The 25,103-nt window shown below is 47.7% G+C and overlaps 1 protein-coding gene across 5 annotated transcripts in view; it reads left to right on the forward strand.

The window, feature by feature from the left end:
* The window catches only part of herc1 (HECT and RLD domain containing E3 ubiquitin protein ligase family member 1), a 67,912-nt gene that overhangs the window by 20,127 nt on the left and 22,682 nt on the right, over positions 1–25,103 (forward strand). For 2 of the 5 annotated variants that reach the window (XM_086223693.1, XM_086223729.1), the window contains exons 17-50: positions 74–265; positions 1,472–1,696; positions 2,352–2,525; positions 2,620–2,734; positions 2,821–2,941; positions 3,086–3,257; positions 5,565–5,898; positions 6,707–6,827; positions 6,975–7,026; positions 7,818–8,089; positions 8,507–8,722; positions 8,864–8,984; positions 9,231–9,468; positions 9,563–9,735; positions 9,957–10,112; positions 10,190–10,296; positions 11,038–11,148; positions 11,233–11,403; positions 11,497–11,736; positions 12,707–12,790; positions 13,234–13,793; positions 14,413–15,058; positions 15,478–15,751; positions 16,116–16,326; positions 16,440–16,606; positions 17,912–18,028; positions 18,658–18,913; positions 20,478–20,599; positions 20,703–20,929; positions 21,301–21,569; positions 23,257–23,309; positions 23,406–23,606; positions 24,015–24,189; positions 24,536–24,803. In XM_086223693.1, coding sequence (XP_086079819.1) covers positions 74–265; positions 1,472–1,696; positions 2,352–2,525; positions 2,620–2,734; positions 2,821–2,941; positions 3,086–3,257; positions 5,565–5,898; positions 6,707–6,827; positions 6,975–7,026; positions 7,818–8,089; positions 8,507–8,722; positions 8,864–8,984; positions 9,231–9,468; positions 9,563–9,735; positions 9,957–10,112; positions 10,190–10,296; positions 11,038–11,148; positions 11,233–11,403; positions 11,497–11,736; positions 12,707–12,790; positions 13,234–13,793; positions 14,413–15,058; positions 15,478–15,751; positions 16,116–16,326; positions 16,440–16,606; positions 17,912–18,028; positions 18,658–18,913; positions 20,478–20,599; positions 20,703–20,929; positions 21,301–21,569; positions 23,257–23,309; positions 23,406–23,606; positions 24,015–24,189; positions 24,536–24,803 — 6,941 coding nt within the window. The remainder of the gene's footprint in view (positions 1–73; positions 266–1,471; positions 1,697–2,351; positions 2,526–2,619; positions 2,735–2,820; positions 2,942–3,085; positions 3,258–5,564; positions 5,899–6,706; positions 6,828–6,974; positions 7,027–7,817; positions 8,090–8,506; positions 8,723–8,863; positions 8,985–9,230; positions 9,469–9,562; positions 9,736–9,956; positions 10,113–10,189; positions 10,297–11,037; positions 11,149–11,232; positions 11,404–11,496; positions 11,737–12,706; positions 12,791–13,233; positions 13,794–14,412; positions 15,059–15,477; positions 15,752–16,115; positions 16,327–16,439; positions 16,607–17,911; positions 18,029–18,657; positions 18,914–20,477; positions 20,600–20,702; positions 20,930–21,300; positions 21,570–23,256; positions 23,310–23,405; positions 23,607–24,014; positions 24,190–24,535; positions 24,804–25,103) is intronic. The other 3 variants (XM_086223701.1, XM_086223722.1, XM_086223712.1) reach the window with 3 other exon arrangements.

A 25,103-nucleotide genomic window follows, 5' to 3' on the forward strand; every position in this document is an offset into this window, starting at 1 on the left:
GCATGTATGATTTTATGACTTTAGAGGAAATGTATCATCTTTTATCATCGCTGTGGGTCTCTGTCACCTCCAGATGTCATCTACGTGTCTGCGGCGGGTAGTATGCTGTGCCAGATTATCAACTCCTTGCTGCTGCTTCCTGTGTCAGTGGCAAGACCTTTGCTGAGCCACCTGCTGGACCTGCTTCCCCCTCTGGACCGCCTGAACAGACTGCTGCCTGCCGCCTCCCCTCTGGAGGACCAGGAGCTGCAGTGGCCTCTTCATGGTGTGCATTAAAAAAGGGACTCACAATTCTAACCACCTCATTCACCACACAGTCCAACTCGCTGTACCACCACAGTCGTACATGACCCACCTAGGCTCGTGTGTCTCTTTGGACTCTTCTTGTCACTCTGTAGTAATATGAGGTGTCCCTGTCAGGACACCCAACCACACCGGTCTGTGCAGAGGAAAACTGTGGTTAACGTTTGAACGGCGTGTGTTGTAAACAGAAGAAACCAGACCAGGCCAGAAGTCTGTTTACTTTGGTACATTTTCTGTGCTTGTCCCCACATGGCAGTGCAGGATGTTGTGGTGGAACAGCAGGACCTCGACATGAGGGTGTTTTTGGCTTCTTCTTTTATGTGTGTAGAGATAAAATTGGTTATGATTTAAGTTATTATACAGGAAATACATATGATCCTACATAAATGTGGACAGAATTCAGCTGTAAAGCTCTCCTCTCAGAATTGATTAGTCTGCATACATTATACCTCACAGCAGCACTCTGCACTCAGTGATCGACTTTCCTCTGGGCTCCAACGTGACAGCTGCCTGCTGATCAGCAGAATGAGTCTGCAGTATCTGAGCCCGTTTACTGGCATTCCAGCTCATAATGAGTACAGTCTGGAGTCTGCACAGGATCAAACTGTACAAATCAAAAACACTGCTAACTTTGAATCGTTTTCAATGCTTCTTTATCCTACAAAACAGATCCTTGTTGGAAAGCCGTACGTTCAAAGGCTTTGTATAAATCATAAAAACAGCCCAAACACCACCCCCCCTTCCTGTGCAAATATGGTTGGAGGGAAAATGTTGAACAACTGGTATCTTGAGATGAGGTATTCATTTGCTAGCTTGTTTCTTGCCAAAGAAATGTGTCTTTACTAAAAGCAGCCTGTCTGGGAGCAGCAGGTTGACGGTGTCTATCCTCAGTTTGTGCTCTTTTTCCAGCACTCCTCAAACATTCTCAGGCAATTGCTTTCTTTTTGGATTATGATCCTCCTCCTTGACACATCAGACCAACCAGATGATGTGGAAGGATTTCAAACATGTCACCGCGGGTGTGCCAGTATGGCACATTGGGCTTGGATGTAACAGAAACTCATTTTTTTGTAGAAGTTACACAATGTCAAGCAACGGACATGATAGACATAAACGCTGGAATAGAGTCCGTCAGTCTTTCACCACGCTGTGTCTTCTCACGTCCCAGGTACCTCAGACTTTGCTGAGCCAGCCCCGGGTATGTCCCTGCCACAGCCGGCGTTGTCGTGGGTGTGGCTTGTCGACTTGGAGAGGACAGTCGCCCTGCTGGTGGGCCGTTGTCTTGGGGGAATGCTGCAGGGAGCCCCCACCTCACTGGAGGAACAGGACACTGCTTACTGGCTCAAAACCCCCCTCTTCAGCAACGGATTGGAAATGGACATCCCACAGCTAGGTAACCTGGGGACAGAACCATCACCGTCATGGCTGGGTTCGGTTATTAAAATAAAACATATACATATAAAATTGTTGGTCCCCCTAAATGAAGAGGTGCAGGTAATGATGTGTTTTGGAGGCCAGGATGGAAGTTAGCATGGCTGCGCATTCCCTCGACCAAATGCCAAAAATCTGTTTAATCACTCGGTCAGCTTTAGGAGATCATCTCCCTAACCGAACACCATTGTCGTCATGTTTGAAGTGTAAGTGCAACCACTAGAAGTGCAAAGCTAACGTCAGGCTGTGAATGAACTACGCTACGAACGCCCAACTGCAAGAGCACCGCCACTAGTCGCTCACTTCGACTGTATCGACTTTTAATGACTGCGACAGCATCTATCGTCTGCTTAGCCTCTTGTCTGCAATAAATGTTTTTGAGACAGAGGAAATGCTTCAAAATTAATGAGTAAGGTATTAAATGATGTATTTTATGCCGTAGAATGAAATATTGATTATTAATGGTTGCAATTATTCAGAATTTAAATTGCAGTCAGATGTATTGTTCTGTGTTCAGTCCTCTCCTTGGGTTCTTTCAGTTGCCCCCTCTGCCCTAATATTTGGTGTTTTTTCTCTGACTTGTTGAGGTGATGAGTTTGTTGGCTTTTGTTCTTAAGACACCTGCATCAGCTCATTGCTGGAGGCTGCGCTGTCAGGGAATGAGGAGCAGAAGCCCTTTGACTGCACTGTGCGTCCTGACTTGAGTGTCCTGGTGGATTTGGCTTTAGGCTCCTCTAAAGAACCTGCCAACAGCCTCTGGATCAACATGCAGGACTATGCCATCAGCAAAGGTATGAGATTGGTCCAGGAATATAATGAATATTCTGTCTCTGTGCCAGGAAGCTTTGCGACAGTGCGCTGATGACTGTGTGCTTTCTTCTGCAGACTGGGACAACGCTTCTCTCAGTAATGAGTCCCTGTTAGACACTGTGTCCAGGTTTGTGTTGGCAGCCTTACTGAAGCACACAGGGCTGCTGGGTCAAGCCTGTGGAGAGGGAAGGTACTATAACACCTGATAAGAACTGTAAGATACAGCCTAAAATGAACTTCATACATCACGAGTGTATTGTTTTATATTTCCATCAGGTACCAGCCATCTAAGTCTCTGGCAGAGGTGTATCGGAGCGTTTATAAGGTGCGAAACCGCCTGCTGGCCTGCAAGAATATGGACTTCATCCAGACCCGGTCCTCTTCACGGGAGAGGAGGGTGAGTAAACAAAAACTGAAGTCTTGTAGGGGGGGGGGGGGGGGGGGTGACACTACCTTTTAATTCAGTGATTTTGCCTTTGCTCAAGGTTTTAATTAAATGGACACGTGCACTCATGGAGGTCATTTGCATACATGTGCTCAGATTTCAGATAATCAGGACTCGCTGGACATGGACCCTCAGGAACCCTCATTCACACGCACCATTGATGAAGAGGCAGAGCTGGAAGAGAGAGCAGACCGCGAGAGGGAAGAGGGCCATCAGGAACAAGATGATGAAGAGGAGGACAGGGAGCATGAAGTCATGACCGCTGGAAGTAAGTAAAACCTCCCTGGATGTCATTGTTCCTGCAAATGTGTGCCAGTCCTTATGTAGGGAGGAGACTAAAGGCTAAAGCCTGGTTTATGCTTCTGCATCGCGTCGACGCCGGCAGACCCTACGCCGTAGCCTGACGTGCGCCTTCAAAAAAAACCTGACTACGCGTCGCGTCGAGACGTGAATGTCAAGGACTGTGATTGGTCCGCTCAGAACGTCATTTAATGTTCAGCACAACAACACCGCCATTTTTGAAGTTTCTGTGGTGAGAGCTACACGCAAAAATGGACCAAGCCGAAGAAAGGGTTATCGAGGAGGTCCGCAAGTACAAAGACACAGCCACACCCCCCTAGCGGCTTGGCGGTGAATTGCAGAGTAACGCGTTCCCTTGACGCAGAACTTTGAATGCACAATGACGGCGTAGGGTCTACGCCGTCGCCGTGACGCAGAAGCATAAACCAGGTTTAAGAGTTAGAAAAAAGAGAGAAAAACAGGTTTTCATTCTGCCTGCTTTCATTCATGCTTATCTAGACTTTCTGACGACAGTTATCAAACTGGTGAAAACGATAAATGATTGATTGCCTCAAATTTCTCCTGCCTGCCTGCCGCCATCCAATTGAACCATTTGAAGATTTTGTCGTATTATGAAGATCAGTGTCGTTCAGGGCTGTCATGCCTTTGTTTCTGTTAACAACACCTATGGTGTTACAAAAAAACAACTGCATGATTAATCACATCTCAATCTTGACATCAGCCTGTGCAAATCCAATGACAAGGATCCCAGCAACACAGAAACTCAACAAGAAGTTTACATAAAATCACATGAAATACACTGCTTAAAAGATAAGGGACTCATAGTCATCAGGGTCCCTCCCAGTTAGTCTCACCCCAGAATTTCATCCTGTCCAGTTAGGAAGCATGAATGAATCCAAACCATCTTCTCCTGCTGTTGTGTCAACGTCACAGACAGCAGGTAGGAAGGAGGGACAGTCAGCCAGGCCAGCCTTGTACAGGAAGGTTCAGCAGGTGGGGCCACAGACCTGTTCCCTCCTCGTCCTCTCTGGCTGATTCTTGGCTAGTTTACATTCTCCAGTCCTGCTGTGGGAGCAGGAGGAGGATCTGATGCCCACAGACCTTGATCACGTAGTGCAGCTCCTCCAGGAGCCACATCCATACGCCGGGGCCAGAAGGCTCCCTGTGTCTCCCTGCACAGTGTCAAGACCCAGGAGGAGGTTCCAGGAGAGAGAATAGTACCCCAGCAGGGGGAGGAGTAGGGGGCCGTAGGAGGGCGGCACCCCAGCAGCAGGACCGCTATCTGCTCCTTCGTGCAAGGAGGAGCACCGCCAGAGTCCTGCAAGATGACCTCCAGCAGGCCTCTGGTGTGAATGTTTCTGCCCAAACTCTCAGAAACAGACTCCGTGAGTGGTGGCATGAGGACCTGACGTCTACAAGTGGGGTTTGTGCTCACAGCCCGGGACCATGCAGCACACGTGGCATTTTCCAGGGAACACCAGGATTGGGAGATTTGCCACTGGCACCATGTTCTCCTCACAGATGAGAACATGCCAGATCATCTGCTGGTGCTGTGGGCCCAGGGTTGCTTCTGGTGCACTCAGCATCATGTGGCTGGAGCGTGTCAGCTATCGACCCGCCCACCCTGCTCCCCAGACCTCAGTCCGATTCAACTGGAATATTTCATTCACTGAGATCTGTAGTGTGTGACTGAAGTCGTCCCTTTATTTTTTTAGAGCGGTTTATATTATGAAAAGATTGAAATAACTTTGACATAATCAGAGGAGGCTCCTAGTCAGAGGGAGTAAAGTAAGGTAGAGTCCCAGCTGGAGGAGTGGATGGTCATACACTGACGGACTGGCTTTACTTAAAGATAAAAATACTGTGTGTATGGAATGTGTGCACTGAAAGAAGACTTGGCCATTTTTAAAGAGAAACTGGAGCATGCCTATGTGGCTGGAGTAGAAACGGACCGGTCCTGGAGTGAAGCACCTGCATGTCTCCTGTGCTGACACGGCACTGTGGAAACACATCTGGCTCTTCCAGAATTGTAGTTTTCATCTGGTGTTGGAAACATCTGGAAGTTTAGTTCTCAGTAAAGAATTTCTCTGTCCCCTGAAAATATGCTAGGATGAATGTGAACGTTTGCCTCGGCATGAGCTTTGATTCTGAACTTTGCTCTGGAGCAAACCTTAACGGTGCATTATGTGGCTGCTGCTTGTTCTCTAATCCAGCATTGTGTGTGCATGTGTGTGTGTGTGTGTGTCTGTGTGCGTGTGTGTGTTGCACAACACAGAAATCTTTCAATGTTTCCTCTCAGCACGGGAGGTGGCTCGTAGTCGGGACAGAGAGCGAGTCACCAGCACAGGCCTGGGCTCTGGTTCGGTGTCCAGGAGTGGCGGAGGGGGGGAGGAGGATGCCATTCTGTCCCAGGACGGGAGGAGGGGCAGTACGGTTCTCCCCGAGGGCCAGGACCTGTACACAGCTGCCTGTAACTCAGTGATCCACCGCTGTGCGCTGCTGCTGCTGGGGGTGAGCCCCGTGCTGGGCGAGCTTACCAAGCAGAACCAGGAGGAAGGCCAGACCCTATCAGCAACAGGAACACAGGAGTGTTTGAGCTTCATGACCAGGTCAGAGCTCTGGTCACCTAGATGGAGTCTAAAAAAAAGGGGGGGGGGGGTTTGTATGGCTGAGCGTAATGCTGAGAACAATTGTAAAGATGTTAAACTTTGTATGTTAGGTGTTAAAGGGTTTGAGAACAAATGTGAGAAATTTGAGCCTGTTCTAATGTGTTGTTATGAGCTCAGTTGAGTTGGCGACATGTTCAACTGGTTGGCGACATGTTCAATCGGTTGGCGACATGTTCAATCGGTTGGTGACATGTTCAACCGGTTGGCGACATGTTCAATCGGTTGGTGACATGTTCAACCGGTTGGCGACATGTTCAATCGGTTGGCGACATGTTCAATCGGTTGCCGACATGTTCAATCGGTTGGGGACATGTTCAACCGGTTGGCGACATGTTCAATCGGTTGGCGACATGTTCAATCGGTTGGCGACATGTTCAATCGGTTGGCGACATGTTCAATCGGTTGGGGACATGTTCAACCGGTTGGCGACATGTTCAATCGGTTGGCGACATGTTCAATCGGTTGGCGACATGTTCAATCGGTTGGCGACATGTTCAACCGGTTGGCGACATGTTCAATCGGTTGGTGACATGTTCAACCGGTTGGCGACATGTTCAACCGGTTGGCGACATGTTCAACCGGTTGGCGACATGTTCAACCGGTTGGCGACATGTTCAACCGGTTGGCGACATGTTCAACCGGTTAGCGACATGTTCAACCGGTTGGCGACATGTTCAACCGGTTTGCGACATGTTCAAACGGTTGGCGACATGTTCAACCGGTTGGTGTGTTTTGCCCGTTTTTCTAGGAGTGAGAGTCTGACTGCAGAGAACCGCTCGGTGCAGAGCAGCCCCAGCTACAGGCTGATGAAATCCAGGAGTGAGTCAGACCTCTCCCAGCCGGAGTCAGATGAAGAGGGTTACACTCTGGTACAGCACACACTGTCACACACACATGCACTCCTTGACTTCATTGCATCACTTGTGTTTACAAGTATTTTTTGTGTGGGCTTACTGCAGTGTGTAGTGATTGGAATGATACATCATCTTTTCTTTCTTGCTTGCTTTTGCTTTCAGAGCGGAAGAAGAAATGTTGACCTGGACTTGGCCTTCTCTCACAAAAAGAGAGGTAAAGACCACTTGCAGGGTCGTTCTATTCAGAGTGCACGTGAGGATGATGGCCGTGGTGTGTCGTTATCGTTCATATGTTACCCTTATCTCTCTGTCTTTTGATTCCTGTGTGGATAGTTTATTTGCTTCTTTTGGGGCAGTTGAGCCCCAAACACAGGAGGAGCTCCAAGCAAGTAAACGATGGCATGTTTCTTCCTCTTGTCAGCTCATGTCTCCGTGACTGCAATGCCCCCCCCCCCCCCCCCCCCCACCATTCATCTCACATGATGAGGGTCTTGTTTTGAGCTCAGACACTTCATATAAACACCCTGATTAGTGTGAAATGCATAAATGGCAAAATGAAATCAAGGAACAGAAGACAAAATAGAAGTGAATTCTGCTTGGGACGTTTTCCATATTGATGACTCATTTCTCATTAAAAGGAATTAGTTGTCACGCAGATTAGATTTCATGAAATTACCAGTTGCTTTTTCAAAGAAATCATCAGCACTGACACTGTGACTTCAGTGCTTTCAGCTTTTTTATGGAAACGCCAGAACTGATTACCATTTCACTTTTCAGCATTTTCCTCTCAGTGGATATTGGAAACTCAGTGTGTCCATTATAGATGAACTCACAATGGCTGAAGGCTTGTGCCAGCATGAAGAACCATTTAATGATCTTTTTTAAGCGTAATAATGCATTGCAAAGCTCTTAAGTACTTAAAAGCAACATGCCCCATCCATCAAAAGAATCACGTTGTGCATTTATCCATCTGAAAGGCTCCTCTTCCTCTCCTCCCCTCCTCAGGCCTCCTTCACAGCTCACCAGACTCCCTGGCTGAGTCCTGGTTCCGGGCCAAACTGAGCCGCCAGCGGAGCTACAGCTCAGCACACTCATATGAAGAGTCAGACCTGGACCTGAGCCGCTCGTTGGGCATCCATGCTCTTATTGACAATATGGTCAGCTTTATCAGTGGGGATGTGGGCCTGGCGCCAGCCTTCAAGGAGCCAGAGGAGAGCATGTCCACCAGCCCACAGGCCACTATCCTGGCCATGGAGCAGCAGCAGAGCAGGGCCGAGGTGAGACTCTGGCTCAGGATCTTTGCCTTTCAACACAAAACAGCAAACAGTGGAGAATGTGGTGATTTTGCACCTAGGTTTACGTCACTGTCCAATGAAGACCTTCCAACATTTGTTCCCCTTGGTCTTTATGTGAGGACACTGCATGTGTAGATTGTTTTGATCTTGTGTGTATTACAACACAGAGGAGGAATCAGCAGGGCTCGTACAGCCTGGAACAACCTAGAAAAGTCATGGAATTTGAAAACTGCAATTTCCAGGCCTGGGAGAGTTTTTGAAAAATTAATAAAGCAAAACAAAATCGGAGAAGTCATGGGAACATTTATGTTCTGTAGTGCCCAAAAACGGTGGACCAAGAGCTTCACCTGAAGGCCTGTCAGAATCCCCTCTTGAGCAGTTGGATGTTTATATCTGCAGCTGCGGTTGGAGGCCCTACACCAGATTGTGGTGTTGATCTCTGGCATGGAGGAGAAAGGCAGCCAACCAGGGAGTGTGGATCGCTCCAGCAGGTCCTTCCAGTCCTCCTCCCTGCTCACCTCTGTCAGGTTGCAGTTCCTGGCTGGCTGTTTTGGCCTTGGCACCGTCGGCACTGGAGGGCTGAAGAGAGAGAGTGTGCAGCTGCACCATTATCAGGTATGGGCCTCGTCTCAGTTTGATGGCGAGACAAGAGGGCACCTTCGTTTGTGGGGTTCGTTGATTGTAGATCTTCCACGAGGTTGAATGGTGTTCTTGTGTTTTATACCTGTCTTAACATACCTGTGCATATTTTGACAGGACGGTGTAAAAGCAGCAAAGAGGAGCCTCCAGATGGAAATCCAGACAGCTGTTCACAAGATCTACCAGCAGCTGTCCGTCACACTCGAGAGAGCGCTGCAGGCAAACAAGCACCACATCGGTAACATCCCCAAGTGTCAACAGATGGAATTATTCAGATAGCTCGCCATTCAATGACTTTGACTCTTAACATTTTCAGTCATGGATCTGTGTTCTGTCTAAACAGGTCATCGTACAGTGTGCAAGGAGCCAACTTCCCAAAGGGCTTGAATGACCTCACATTTCACCCTGATATGTCAGGAATAGGTTTTGCCAATGTCCTGTTTGATCCTGTTGTGTCTTCCTCTGGTTTCCTTCTCAACCCTAGAAGCCCAACAGCGCCTCCTGCTGGTGACTGTGTTTGCATTGAGTGTGCGCTACCAACCAGTGGATGTCTCCCTGGCCATCTCCAGCGGACTGCTCAATGTGCTGTCCCAGCTCTGTGGCACAGAGACCATGCTGGGACAGCCCCTCCAGCTGCTCCAGAAACCAGGAGTGTCCCAGCTCAGCACCGCCCTCAAGGTGGCCTCCACACGGCTGTTGCAGATACTGGCCATCAGCACTGGGTGAGCCGTTCAAGGGGTTAGAGGAAATAGGGAAGGGGAGCAGGCATGAAAGAAAAGCTAATATGAACACCTGTGACTCTTCTTGGTGTTATAGAACATATGCAGACAAGTTGAGTCCCAAGGTTGTCCAGTCGCTGCTGGACCTACTGTGCAGCCAGCTGAAGAACCTGCTGTCTCAGGCAGGAGTCAGCCTTCTGTCGTCTGGAAAAGACCAAGAAGACAACAAACATGAGGACAATGCAGACTCTGAAAAGAAAGACTTCAGAGGTAACTGTGTTTCAGTTCTCTCTGACCTCATGAGAAAGCTGTATCATTATAATATTAAAGTATATCATTGCTTTTATGTGAGCTGCTGTCATCACCTTTTTCTGTAATAGCTTATAAAATGATAATGAACCTGAGCCATGATCAGCAAAATGGAAGCGTAGACTGTCTGGTGTATGATGAGGAAATCATTTCTTTATCAGTGTCTTTGCTTCGTCTTTCAGCTTTGCTCCGTAAGCAGCACACGGCTGAGCTGCACCTCGGAGACTTCCTCGTCTTCCTGAGGAGAGTGGTGTCTTCCAAGGCCATCCAATCAAAGATGGCCTCCCCCAAATGGACTGAGGTGCTGCTCAACATTGCTGCACAGAAATGCTGCTCAGGTATGACCAGCTCATGTATCACAACAGGAATTGAAATCATGGATGCACCTCTCACACTTGGTGGCGTTGTCCTCTAGGGGTCCCTCTGGTGGGAAACTTGAGAACTCGGCTTCTTGCTCTTCATGTGTTGGAGGCTGTTCTTCCTGCCTGTGAGGCCAATATGGAGGATGACCAAATGACACAGGTAGGCCAGTTGCTCTGCTAACACCCTCCACCAAAAACCAATAGGATTTTTACATCTGATTTTGAATTATTGCTGAAAATCAGCTGTGTAGCAAACACAGACATTTGCAGCCCGGCCATCTTCAATGACGAACACCACTTTAAGAGTAAATGGAGTCCTTAGAAGTACAGAGGTGGTATAAGACAAACAAGACGCATGGCTTCAGTGTCACCCCCCCAGCGTCGGGGTTCTGCTGTTGTTGTTGTGATGACTGTGTACATCCATGACAGTATCCGTAGTCTTGTTTGAGCACTTGTTAGCAAACGCCATTTGTAAGAGACATAAAAAGTTTGGGAATTCAGAAGTGCCGTGTTTATTGATGTAGTTTAGTCCAAATATCAAAACCCTAAAATACATCTGTCAGCATTTAACCACAAGCCTGATTTATCACATGGAACTGAAAACCGATTGACTTGAGACGATGGAACTAGACGTTCAACAATGTCAGCTTCTCAGCCAATGTTCCCCGTCATCCAGGTCAACTCCTCAGTGCTGTGCGGCAGGCGACTGGGCTGGGCTTTGGTTTCACAATTGTTTTTAATTGGTGACCAAAATACGATTTCCTGCGTCCCACCTGCGCCATGATCCTGTCTTTGGGGATTTGGGCTTTAGACCTCTGGGATGTGTTGATCGTAAAGATGAATGGAGAATATCAGCAGCCGTATCATGTTTGTGAGCTTGTGGAATGATGTTGTCTTGTAGGTGGTTGAGCGGCTGTTCTCTCTGCTGTCTGACTGCATGTGGGAAGCTCCCATTGCTCAAGCTAAGCACTCAATCCAGATTAAAGAAAAGGTTCAGGAGCTCAAACTCCAGGTTTGCACCCAAGCACCCTTCATTCCTGAAATGTGTCTTCAGTAGCTCATGTGTCCAGGGTCCTGATGGTGTTTTATTCCATAGGGAGAGGCAGAGGAGGAGGATGAGAACCTTCCCATTCAGGAAGTATCCTTTGACCCAGAGAAGGCTCAGTGTTGTGTGGTAGAAAATGGCCTCGGGTTGACACATGGCAGTGGGGGTAAAGGCTACGGTCTGGCCTCCACTGGCATCTCTTCTGGGTGCTACCAGTGGAAAGTATGACACAGTCTTGTGATATCTGTGACACACATTCACTTTCTGTTGTTGTGTGCCTGATTTAAAAGACCTGTCATCCTACTTGCCTTGTAGTTTTACATCGTGAAGGAGAACCGGGGCAATGAGGGCACGTGTGTGGGCGTGTCACGGTGGCCAGTGCATGACTTCAACCACCGCACCACGTCAGATATGTGGTTGTACCGAGCATACAGTGGCAACCTCTATCATAATGGGGAGCAAACACTGACACTGAGCAGCTTCACCCAAGGAGACTTCATCACGTGTGTCCTGGACATGGAGGCAAGGACCATCTCGTTCGGAAAGAACGGCGAGGTGAGAGAGTCTGACTCGCAGTGGGTGTGAATATAATTGTGATGAAAAGATACTGAAATTAGATTTGGATTTCTGCCAACATTTTACAAACCACAGTATTGACTGATGTCAGTATTAGTTGTATGAAAAAGCAAATTTATATGATATTCAAATTCTTTATGTACCTCAAACGACATATAAACACTGTGAATTTGAAAAAGTAACATTTATACATCATACATTTGGAGAAGTCTTTGAGGGAACTATTTATTGTTGTTTCTCTGTCCATCATTCAGATTTAACAGAAAAAAACTTCACCTAATTCTAATGAATTCAAATAAATTCATCTGTATCAGTCATCACTGCACTTTTTGGTGCCAAAAATGATCTAACACCATCTGACAATACACTGTTCACCATCCACGCAGGCGCTCTAAAGTGTCAGTGCACGCATGCACGTACACACACACACACACACACACACCTTTACAGTCTTTAATTGACCTAAAAGTACAGTATGCAACATTCGAGCATGAAAATGTCTAAAAACGATCTGATCTGTTTTGTCCTCCGTTCAGTTGTGGTTCTGATTTATTTGTGTAGCCTCATCCTTCCCTTTATTTTTTTGAATAGATGCTGTGTAGGTAGTGTTTTTAAGCCAGTTCACACTGAGTTAGTTAGCACTCCATGGCTCTCTCCTTTGATTGAAATGATATAACATGAATGGATGAGACTCAGCCTTACCACTACTTACCAACCACTGCTTGGACGACATCATCAGAATGCACCTTTTGTGGTTGTTTGAAGATAAGACAAACCTTTAATCGTCCCACAGCGGGGAAATTTAACTGTGATGATTTGGAGTGGCAAAACTAAGTTACAGTTCATTTAAGGAGATTTCAAAATTGATTGCATTCTGATTCAAATGCTACAGACAGAGCATGACATTAAGATTCTGCCCCCTTCCACCGGCTGTGTTGTGATTCCACAGGAGCCCAAGTTAGCCTTTGAGGATGTGGATGCCACAGAGCTTTATCCTTGCGTGATGTTCTATAGCAGCAACCCAGGGGAGAAGGTAAGAGAGCCCCAGAGCAACATGAACTAGTTTACTTTCATCAACACAATGACTTGCTTGCCTTTTGTTAACAATAGTATGGTTTTGTGACAGTGAGCAAAGTGTTACCCCAACGTTCAGTGTTTGTGGAGCTGATCTGGATTGAATTTCAACAGGGATTCAACTCTTCTTATCTTCATGCTTTCTTTTTGAACTGGACAATTAGCTTGACAGACAATTTCAGTCTTTCAGAGATTCAAAATGAGAGAAACAGTTCTGTTGGTGCTACAGGGACGGCCAGACTCATGGAGCCAGTGTTGCTGGTAGAAGCCTGGCTCGGCGGTGCTGACGGAGCACTTTACACATGTCTTCAATGTATCTGAGGCTTGAAACCCTTCATTTATACGATGGTTGAATTCAATAAGGAAAATATTCATACTTGACTTCTCTGTGGCTCTCCCCAGGTAAAGATCTGTGATATGCAGATGCGGGGCACACCTCGAGACCTTTTACCTGGAGACCCGGTTTGCAGCCCCATGGCCACTGTTTTGGCTGAGGCCACCACACAGCTTATCCGAATCTTACACCGCACAGATGACTGGACACATCGTATTAACAAAACCATGATCGAACGACTTCAGAAGATCAAGCCTTGCTTTAGGGAGTCAGCCAGTGCATCTGGCAGTGGTGGCGGGCAGAGGCTGAAGAAGAGTCGCTCCGTACAGAGCCGCGAGGAGCACGATGCCCAGCGAGAAAGCCAAGAAACGCCTGCCAGGACGGAGGAAGAGAGGGGACGGCACGGACGGCAGCACGGCTTGGGGGAGCTGTCGGAGCACCACCTGAGGACGCTGTGCACAGATGTGTGGCCAGTCTTGGCGGTGATTGGGGGTGCAGATGCAGGTCTCCGTGTTGGTGGGCGATGCGTGCACAAGCAAACTGGGCGGCACGCGACGCTGCTGGGCGTGGTTAAAGAAGGCAGTACCTCAGCGAAGGTGCAGTGGGACGAGGCTGAGATCACTATCAGGTACATGCCTGAAAACATCGGCCACTTGTTTGTCACTTTGTTTTTTGTGTGTATGTTTCCTTAGTAGTCACTGTTCAGGTTTTAGGTGTTTCCTGAATGTCTGCTACTGGATATATTTCAACCTTTTTTTGACTGTATCCACCATGTAATGGGCTGTGTGATCTGTTGACTACTAACACTCATTTTTGAACACTCAAAAAAGCCCCCAAGTATGGCATTCTAATCTGGAATGTGCTTTTGTGAAAGCGTACCACCATGACGAGTACGACCACGCGGCTGATGAAATGTGTTAACAAACGCAGATGCAGCTGAATGTGTTTTCTGAATGTTTCCTCATTGTGTATTCACATTCTCCTGACACTCTGCATTACCCTCTTGCTTTTTAATCACCTTTTCACTGTTTGTTCTTAATCTTCACTTCTGTTATTGACCAACCCTTTTGCCTCATTATTAATCTTTTGCATGGCCAAACAAATCAAGCACATGATTTTGAGACTTACTCATACATAGCTTTTTTGTCTGTCGTCATGCATGCTGTGCTCTTTCTCTCCTGCCCTTTTCCCTCACTTTGTGTTTCCTTCCCTTGTCTCTTTTCACGCTCCACTCACTTCGATTAAAGCTTCCCAACTTTCTGGTCGCCTAGTGACACTCCACTATACAACCTGGAACCCTGTGAGCCGCTGCCCTTCGACGTGGCACGTTTCCGTGGTCTCACGGCCTCGCTTCTGCTGGATCTGACCTACCTTACCAGTATCCATGAGGAAACAGCCGCGAAGCTCAGCGCGCGACGCCACGACAAGAAGCATCGCAACACAGCTTCAACCGGGCATGAGCCAACCAATAATGAAGACAAAGCAGACAATGAGGGACCCAACCGTAATGAACCAAAGGACAGTGCTGGAACTCCATCTGGAACAGTTCCAAATGCAGTGACCTCAGATCTGCGTGTGTCTCACAGCCTGGATGAGGTGAAGGTACATGTGGCACCCAACTCAAAGTCAGAGAGTGAGATCTTCTCTGTGGCTGGTGGTGGAACAGGTGGGAATGAGGCCCTTTTCTCAGCAACTCCTCACACTCCAGCTGAGGGGAACAAGAAGAAGGGCCACGAGCACGGCTCCCGCAGTCATGAGCCGTGTCCTTCCTTTATTGCCACTCAGTCGGAGATCCACGCTGTGCAGCTGTCCTACCTTTACCTGGGAGCCATGAAGACCCTCAGTGCGCTGCTTAGCTGCAGCAAGTATGCTGAGCTGCTCCTTATACCGAAGGTAATAGAGATTGTTATATATACACAAATTCATAAGCACTTAGATGGTCTTCATTGAAATGATGCAGGATATTTTATAACACGGCTAATTGGAATATATGCTAATTTGTTATGATATCTGAAAATAAATAGCACTCAGTGTGAAGCACCTGGTAGCTCAGTGTAGCATAGACATTGCTTGAAACATCACACTTAATTAAAAAAAATTATGCATTTATACACGTTACCAATCAGTCTCAACATTTTTATTTCTGCACCTGTTTTAAACAGTAATTGTATGTTTTACTTAGAGTTTATTGAGCTTCTTATTTCATGAAGGTAAGTTTATCTCCCAAGTAAGGTGGCTGATTTGAACCGATTCTCAAACCCATGACAGATCCCGCGACAGTTGCACTCTCTATTTTGTTGTCTAACATAAAGGTGTTACCGGAAGCAGCGCCCAGCGGGCACAATGCTGATCTGAATGCCAGCACCAGTGGAAGTACAGCTGCCACGTCTCCAGTGTGCCAAGAGGAGGTGGAGATGCGGGCAGCTCTGCAGTTTCTCATGCGCCATATGGTGAAACGGGCGGTCATGCGCTCCCCCATTAAGAGAGCCTTGGGCTTGGCAGACCTCGAGAGGGCACAGTCCATGATCTACAAGCTAGTGGTCAATGGACTTCTGGAGGAGCCCAGCGTGGGAAAGGCCAAGCCGGGTGAGACCACACTTGCCTTTAGGAGAGGATTTCATTGCTGTTGCCCTCATTTTAGTCCAAGATGTAATATGAACAAGTTGAAAACCCAGTGTTAAGTGCTTTAGAAGAATGGAGGTAAAACCAAAAAAAAAGGCTATAGACACATTTGGTGTTGTTCACTTAAGAAATTGTATAGTTATAGAATTGACTGAAGTAATAATTCTGTCAGTATGACATTCCATCATTGCATTCTGTCTGGAGATTGGTGCACTCTGGATTTCAGCGGTGCCTCCTTTGACTGTGTGGATGAAGCGACACTTTGGTCTGTTTTACTGGTTCAGCAGCAATCGACCGGTTCCAAACAACGTGTTTTCGTCTTCCTTAGGGGTTCGAAGTGAACCGGAGGGTGAGGGGGAGGGTACAGAGGGGGAGCAGTTGGCACAAACCCCAGTCACCACCAGCCCCTCTGCCTCCAGCACCACTTCCTTTATGAGCTCCTCGCTAGAGGACACCACCACAGCTACTACACCTGTTACTGACACAGAGACTGTCCCTGCCTCTGAGTCTCCAGGGGTCATGCCTCTCAGCCTCCTCAGGTCAGAACAGATGGCTGCACATATTGCCAATCAGCAGTGTGAATGATTAACCTCGTTTTTCATTCATGATTACATGAATATGAATATTTTAATCCTTCTCTCTGTTGTGACAGACAAATGTTCTCTAGCTATCCAACCACCACTCTGGTTCCAACCCGTCGAGCACAAACGCCCCCAGTGTCATCGCTGCCAACCTCGCCTTCTGATGAAGTTGGTCGCAGGCAGAGCCTCACCTCCCCCGACTCCCAGCCCAGCAGACCACAGAACAGAACAGGCACCTGTAAATATGCCAGACCCCCATCTACATCTTGCTGTTGTGCTATTAAAAGCTTTGATGCCCCCAAGACTGCATAAACATTGGGTTTTCCTGCCGATTGCAGAGGAAGGTGTTCCTAAGTTTGTTGGCATGAATAAAAAGTTGAATACCAGAATCGAACGGCTCCAAATCGAATGGGTTTGAGCTGATACTACACAGTGGAGACACAGCTATAGATCCCTAGCTATAGATCCCTAGCTATAGATCCCCAGCTATAGGTCCCCAGCTATAGATCCCCAGCTATAGGTCCCCAGCTATAGATCCCCAGCTATAGGTCCCCAGCTATAGGTCCCCAGCTATAGGTCCCCAGCTATAGGTCCCCAGCTATGAGTCCCCAGCTATAGATCCCCAGCTATAGGTCCCCAGCTATAGATCCCCAGCTATAGGTCCCCAGCTATAGGTCCCCAGCTATAGGTCCCCAGCTATAGATCCCCAGCTATAGGTCCCCAGCTATAGGTCCCCAGCTATAGGTCCCCAGCTATAGATCCCCAGCTATAGATCCCCAGCTATAGGTCCCCAGCTATAGGTCCCCAGCTATGAGTCCCCAGGTATGAGTCCCCAGCTATAGGTCCCCAGCTATAGGTCCTCAGCTATAGGTCCCCAGCTATGAGTCCTCAGCTATAGGTCCCCAGCTACGAGTCCCCAGCTATAGGTCCCCAGCTATGAGTCCCCAGCTATAGGTCCCCAGCTATAGATCCCCAGCTATGAGTCCCCAGCTATAGGTCCCCAGCTATAGATCCCCAGCTATGAGTCCCCAGCTATAGGTCCCCAGCTATGAGTCCCCAGCTATAGGTCCCCAGCTATAGGTCCCCAGCTATGAGTCCCCAGCTATAGATCCCCAGCTATAGATCCCCAGCTATAGGTCCCCAGCTATGAGTCCCCAGCTATAGGTCCCCAGCTATAGGTCCCCAGCTATAGGTCCCCAGCTATGAGTCCCCAGCTATAGGTCCCCAGCTATGAGTCCCCAGCTATAGGTCCCCAGCTATAGGTCCCCAGCTATAGGTCCCCAGCTATAGGTCCCCAGCTATGAGTCCCCAGCTATGAGTCCCCAGCTATGAGTCCCCAGCTACAGATCCCCAGCTATAGATCCCCAGCTATAGGTCCCCAGCTATAGGTCCCCAGCTATGAGTCCCCAGCTATGAGTCCCCAGCTATGAGTCCCCAGCTACAGATCCCCAGGTTGCCCTGCGATCCCTGCTTGCTTTAGCTTCGTACCATACACACATTTCATTCTAATTCTCTTTCTACTGTTGTCCGGTCTTAACTGCAGCTCTGTCAGACCCCAGCAGCAGGCTTTCAACATCCCCACCTCCTCCTGCCATTGCTGTGCCCCTGTTGGAGATGGGCTTCTCCTTGCGCCAAATCACCAAAGCTCTCGAGGCAACAGGTCAGTCACTCCAGGTCCCCACCAAGATGATTACAAGCACATTTCATTTTGTGCTGAATCAGCGTCCAGCTTCGTTCGTATTTTTACTAACGCAAGTGAGGTAGACAGTTTACCAAGTACAAACAACACTTCACATTGAATACCAGTGTGAATGTAAAGCAGTGCTACAGACCTGCAGTAAGTAAGACATTAACATTTGGACAGAGTTCATAGGATCATTAAAAAAAAAATCATGGAATTTGAAAATTGCAATTTCCAGGCCTTGAAAAGTATTTGAAATTTGTATGGAGTCAGAAGATGGATGAAAAGGTATGAAATGAGCTTCACAAATATCTGCATATACGTTTTTCAGTTCATAGAGACTCAAAAACATCATTGTGCACCACGCAGCTTGTCACAAATCTTAGTTAAATGTGCGCTGGTAAATTTTGAGGTGGATTTGTGTGTTAATTGATCATGAGTAAACAGACATTTCAGGGAATGTATGGTCACAGAAGTTTCCCTCAGATGTGGAGGAGTCATGTCTGTTTTTGTTTGGCGATAGTCCACAATCAGCTATTAGTGGCCTTATCAGGACCAGTATAACATTTTACCAAAGGATGTTGGGTGTGTATTCCTACCTTCTTCAGGTGCGAGAGGGGAAGCAGATGCTCAGAACATCACAGTGCTGGCCATGTGGATGATTGAGCATCCAGTCACAGAGGATGAGCACGATGAGCCTCGCACCAGAGGCAGTGGTGTGAGCAGCGAGGTGCCGGACTCTTCCTGTTCCGGTGCAACAGCTTCTGCAGGAGGCAAATCTCTGGATAGGAGCTCGTACCTTTGCTCCCCGGGAGATATAGCCAGTGCAGATGCTTCAGAAATGGAGGAGGGCTTCAGTGAGAGGTACAGAATGAGGTGTCAGTATTGGAGCGTTTCCACTGGCTCACTTCGGCTCAGCTCGGGTGGGGTTGGCTTGGTTTGGCCCCGTTTCCATCGGCCCCAACACCATACTAACCGTTACCATTTTGGTCCCTGCTCCGTTGGGTTCCAAGCGAGCCAAGTGGGGACTAGAATGTGACGCTGATTGGGAAACTTACCCACTTACATCGTCTACTTCCTATCATCCTGGCCTCGGCAGAATCCTGGTCATGGCTTGGTGAAGTCTCTTCTTCTTTTCTGTTTTACCGCTTGAAGCCTCGCCTGTCTGTCCTCCCTCACTTTTAGTTGAAGCAAAAACCACTGATGAGCAGCAGGCGTCACGCTGCCTCCACGTCCTCTGTTGTTGTTGTTGTGTCGCGCACTGATTATGCCGGGGAACCCTCGGCCAGTGAGTCCACCCACGCTGACGTGTCACCGGTGCTAGTGGGAATGCACCTGTGCCGAGCTGAAGTGAGCCGGTGGAAACACGGCCTTGGAGTCTTCATATTACTGAGCCTCAATAGAATGAGTCCAAATAAATGTTACTACCTGTGATAGAGTTTACGTTATAATCTTGGAACAAAGTATGGGGAAACATTTTCAAATCTAGTTGTTCCTTCCACATGTAAAATATGCATCATTTATTGTTTCATCAGGCGCTTTCACACCGGCCACCGAGCCGCTAATTCACCCGTCTTTTTTGTGGCTTGGTCCAAGGTTTCAGACAGAGCGCGGCAAATTGGGGGTCATTTTAAGCCCTGGGCTATTCCTCCTCCGAGGGTTCACTTGTTGCTGCCTCCACTGCTATGTGAATCCAAGCCGTCAATGTGCCGGCTCGGCGTGAGGTGGGCGGAGGTGTCGTGCTGACGCAAACATTATGCTCACCAGTTCTCCCACCTCAAACACCTGGGAGAATGTCAACACCAACGCTGCTGGCAGCCAGAGCGGCGAGCTGCTGTTTTGAAACGTACGGACTGTCACGGGCTGAATATTCTCCTGACGTATGTGTTGTACGTCACAGGTCACGCGCAACTACGTGCTGCACGTCATGTCACATGTTTACACCCACACACACGGTGGCTTGTTTGGAAAGAGGAATATTACACCTCCATTTCACACAGACAAGACAGCAAATTCCTGCCTCCACCGGGCTGAAAATTTGGCACATTCTCAGACTAAAAAGGTCTTTTGTGTAGGCTTGACATTTTATAACAACTAAACATCCAAACAAAGTCGATATGCTTTTGCTGGAAGCCAGAGAGTTGAGAGAGACAACTCAGGAATGGTTGTTCTGAAGGGCTCTCAGCAGGGAGATGAAATGCTTTAAATGCTACTTGATGCAATCATGTCAGAAGCTTGAATTTGAAATTCTTAAAGGTGAAGAAATTACAGGTTTCAAAGGTGTTCATAAACGTATCATGGTTAGGTGAAATCCAAACGTATGTGTTCCATCACTCATGCTGCGGTTCTGAAAACACTGCAGTTTATTGTAAAATGTTCACGACCAATAATAAGTTCAAAAAATGATGTCTATTTTGTGCTTTGGTAGTCCCGAGGGCCTGGAGCAGGACAGTGCATCAGCTTCCAGTGGCGCTCCCCTCAGAGGCCGCACTGCTGCTGGGAGGAAACACCGCTTTGACCTAGCGGCACGCACGCTGCTGGCCCGGGCTGGTGAGAGGATTCCTCAAAGTCATCATTCTGTTTGTACATTTTGCCAAAACAAAGTGCCGTCTCACCTTCAAGCCCTACACCTCATGTTTCCTCTCCTTCTTAGCTGGGCTGTACCGCTCAGTGCAGGCACACCACAGCCAGTCACGCCGGGAGGTCCCATCGCTTCAACAGCAACCAGACCCGGGTGCCCTGTACGACTTCAACCTCGATGAAGAGCTGGAGATGGACCTGGACGAGGAGACCATGGAGGCCATGTTTGGCCAGGACCTTGCCAGTGACACCGACATTCTGGGAATGTGGATCCCGGAGGTACTGGACTGGCCAACATGGGTGTGTGTGACTTTATGCTATGGCCAGAGGCTGCCATCACCTCCTGCTCTTAATCTGGGCTGCATTACTTCCCACTCACTGTACATTGATGTGTGCATGCTGGATCTCCACCTGTATTGTCAGGTTTATAAAACACTCACTTTATCGTGTTGAATGGCATGAGATGAAAACCGAAGAACTAGAACAAAATGGTAGCATAATTCTGGCTGCTGCTTGAACAGTGATTTCATTGACTCATATGTCTAAATACCACATTTCATGGATGCTGTTCATTTTTTTTTTGAAGCCCTGAAACTTCGACTTGTGTCTTTGTTTGTCCTCATTTATGTAAATGCGTGTTGTCTTCTCCGCTGTTGTGCCACACTTCACAGCATGTATGTGAGACTGATGATCGAGATGAAGTGGTGGTGTGTGAGCTGTGTGAAGCAAACGTGGCCAACTTCAATCAACACATGAAGAAAAGCCACCCAGGCTGTGGCCGCAGTGCCAACCGGCAAGGCTACCGCAGTAACGGCTCTTATGTCGATGGCTGGTTCGGAGGGGAGTGTGGCAGTGGAAACCCCTACTACCTGCTGTGTGGGGCCTGCAGAGAGAAGTACTTGGCCATCAAAAGCAAGGCCAAAGTTCCCATCGTGGAGAGGTAGATACGCTGACATGGACAGGGACTGATTTTAATGAGTCCTCTTTATGTAGCTACAAAGTTATAACTTTGTCTGTGCGTATGCATTCAACAGTGTTCAATGTTTCAGTGTTATTAAGGTTCTTTTATGGCTTGGTGTTCAGAATGAAACTGGTAACTACGGGTGTAAATGATGCTAAAAAAGGAACAGGGCGCTAGACTGTACAGATGTCTTCACAGCAGCTAATAAGAAGCAAAATATCACCAAGCTAAATTCTACTTTAGTTCTAAATTGAAGTTTTCAATGATTTCGAAATTAGTCCTAGTACCCTGGAGGAAAAGATCTTTGTTGTCTAACCCAGAAGTTAGCATTGCCATTTCAATAAAAATCCAACAGTCCAGCATTTTATATTGGATTTTGGATTATTTCTGAAATCAGGTCTGTGGCAAACAAAGGATTATCAGACTTACGCAGTTTGTTTTGCAAATTTTTGAGGGGCAAAGTCAGTCACGGGTTAAAGCTCGAGTTAAACTGGACCAAGCTAACAGCTATGGACCAAGCTAACAGCTATGGACCAAGCTAACAGCTATGGACCAAGCTAACAGCTATGGACCAAGCTAACAGCTATGGACCAAGCTAACAGCTATGGACCAAGCTAACAGCTATGGACCAAGCTAACAGCTGAATGTCTTTGATGCCACCACAACTTGCTTCTCGCTGCTCCTGTTTTTGCCATGATGATGTGTAACGTCTGGGGCAGCCTCTGTAGTCCTTGAGCCACTTGAGAGAAGGAGCTATTTTAAGGCACATAAATGTGCCAAAATTCCCTCATTTGGAAGTCAACAGATTCTCCTGGGTTCACGCCTGAGGGGGCAAGGAGCAACATATGTGAAGCAGTATTGTTGCCAGCACCAGTGCATACCTCAGATGCAAAAAAAAGGCACGTGCCTGCAGCCAGGTGCAGCTAGCAGTAGTATTCTTTAGCGTTTAGGCTTTTAACTCCCACATACAATGTCATGCAATTTAAAACCTTACAAATACATGTCTGAAGTAAGGACTGTGATTAACACTAAATTAAGACATTTGAGGGTTTTCTTTTTGTTCTTACAGCATAGATTATCAGTAAATACCGTATGTGTGTATTAAGAAGCAGTCAAAAGGACGGTTGTTAACAAGTAGGCAAACAGTGCTACCAAGCGGGCCGTAGACTTGAAGCATCACCGTGCCAAAATCAGACCCAGAGGGATTTGAGTCGTGCTGATGCTGAAGTGCATTGCTGATGTAGTTTGCTCATAGCAGGACATTGGCGCTGTCCTTTGAACAGTTGCAGTTAGGCTTCAAAGGTCATACAGGTGGTGTTCTTTTGTGAAGATTATCGTGCTAAGCAGAACATGTAAGTCCAATAAACTTTTGTTTTCCGTGACAATCACCTTGGCGTGTGGTCAGGAAACCCATGGTGATGCTGCTCCCAGCTGGTCGGCCTACAGAAGTTCCTCATCCCTGTGGTCTGTTTGTATGTTAGACCTGCTGATTCTAGGCTTGTTTACACAGGCAGACCCAGAAGAAACTCCTTCTACACTCCAGGAAAGCAGAGGAGGCGTTCATGTATTAGACTGAGGCAGAAACCTGCGTACAAATTACTTCCTTAAATTAAAGACAAAAAAACTGCTTAATTTACTCCTTTTGTTTTATTCTGTGTGGATTCAGATATAAAGGACAGGCTCCTGACCTCCTGGGAAAGCAGGACAGTGTCTATGAAGGTAAAGTGTATCGTTCTAAGATGGGCTATCGTTTGCTCCATGTTCCGTGCTGCGATCTTTGAGTTCATATGTGTGTGTCTGTGTGTCCCACGACAGAGGATTGGGACATGCTGGATGTTGATGAAGATGAGAAGCTGACGGGGGAGGAGGAATTTGAGCTGTTGGCAGGCCCATTAGGTCTTAGTGAGCGCAGAATTGTCCCTGAAGCTGTCCAGTTCCCTGACAGCGACCCGCTGGGAGCCTCTGTAGCAATGGTGACAGCCACCAACAGCATGGAGGAGACTCTCCTGCAGATAGGTGAGCTTCCTAAATATCGGCAGTGTCACAGACTGGTGACTTGAGACCTACGCGCCTGGGTATCATGTTTACTCACTGTTCAGCTGTTCATGTCATGCTGCTTGGTTACTCTTTACTTTCTGCTACACACAAAACAAAGCATCCAAACTGCCGCATGACCTGAAACTTTGCTCTCTTAGTTACGACTGGTCATGATAAAGAACAGAACCGTTCAGTTTCAGCCGTCTTTATCCACATGCTATCATTCTCAAAACAGAGTGAAACTGCAAGAAACAAAACTACATCCAAACCGTGATTTTACCTGTTTAGCGATCAAGTCCACAAGTTCATTCCTGTTTCTACCTTGTGGACTTGGATATTTTGAGGAAACTGTAAAAGCACCATATTGAATTTGTGGCTCTTTTTCAGGCTGTCAGACCTCAGTGGATAAGAGTTCATCAGGCAGGGTGACCCTTGGGGAGCAGGCAGCAGCCCTGCAGAACCCACATGACCGTGTGATGGCGCTGAGGAGGGTGACCGCTGCAGCTCAGGTGCTGCTTGCAAGGACCATGGTGATGAGAGCCCTGTCCCTGCTCTCTGTCAGGTAGCTTTCACCAACACCAGCAGATGACCACACCCTCCTGACAGGAGACACAGCGTCCTGCTTTTTTGGGGGGGGTTTTTGTCAAAGTTCAGTGAGCGTCATTCATGAAACATCTTTACTCGTCCACAAGAAAGGATCATAAATGAGGCCCAAATTTATCTTCTTGCATTCGCTGAAACAAACACTAGCAACTCTGGAAATTAATTAATCTCACTCCTATTGATCAAATGAAATGAACATTTTTGTTGCCTAAATTTGCTCTGGTTACACAATGTTGGATGATCCTCTTACCTTCCCTCTGTCTCTCTCCCTTCATCTCCTCCACCCTTTCTCTCCTGCTCTTCAGTGGCTCCAGCTGCAGCCTTGCAGCAGGCTTGGAGTCTCTTGGTTTGACTGACATCAGGACGCTGGTCAGGCTCATGTGCCTGGCGGCAGCTGGTCGAGCTGGTCTTTCCACCAGTCCTGCATCGGGCTCTGGCCATGCTGAAAGGCCCCGTGGGGCTGCCAAGGCGAGCAAACCCATCTCCTGTCTGGCTTACCTCAGTACGGCAGTGGGCTGCTTGGCCTCCAACAGTCCCAATGCCGCCAAGCTGCTGGTCCAGCTCTGCACTCAGGTACAGAATGCTCCTCTTGAAACATGTCTTTATTACATTTAGCTCAGCCTTGAGATCTGGTTTAGCTGCTTGTTGTGAAGATTTGTGTTCTGGAGCAGTTCAACCGTCAGGGATGTGGTTGTTTTTTTTAAGCAAGTTCCTGTTATTCAACCCCCAAATCTGCTTAGTCATTTCAGATGTCACTGTTGTGTTTTTTACATGAGTCACTGCAGAACCTATGATGGGTCTGAATGATAAAAAGTCTCTGAGAGAGAAGGGACGGCATTTAACAGGGGATTTAGTCTGAAGAAAGTTTAGTAC

This window comes from Aulostomus chinensis, chromosome 2, assembly GCF_037954235.1.
Source record: "Aulostomus chinensis isolate RoL2024-O1b breed Wild chromosome 2, RoL_Achi_v1.0, whole genome shotgun sequence".
Taxonomy (NCBI): domain Eukaryota; kingdom Metazoa; phylum Chordata; class Actinopteri; order Syngnathiformes; family Aulostomidae; genus Aulostomus; species Aulostomus chinensis.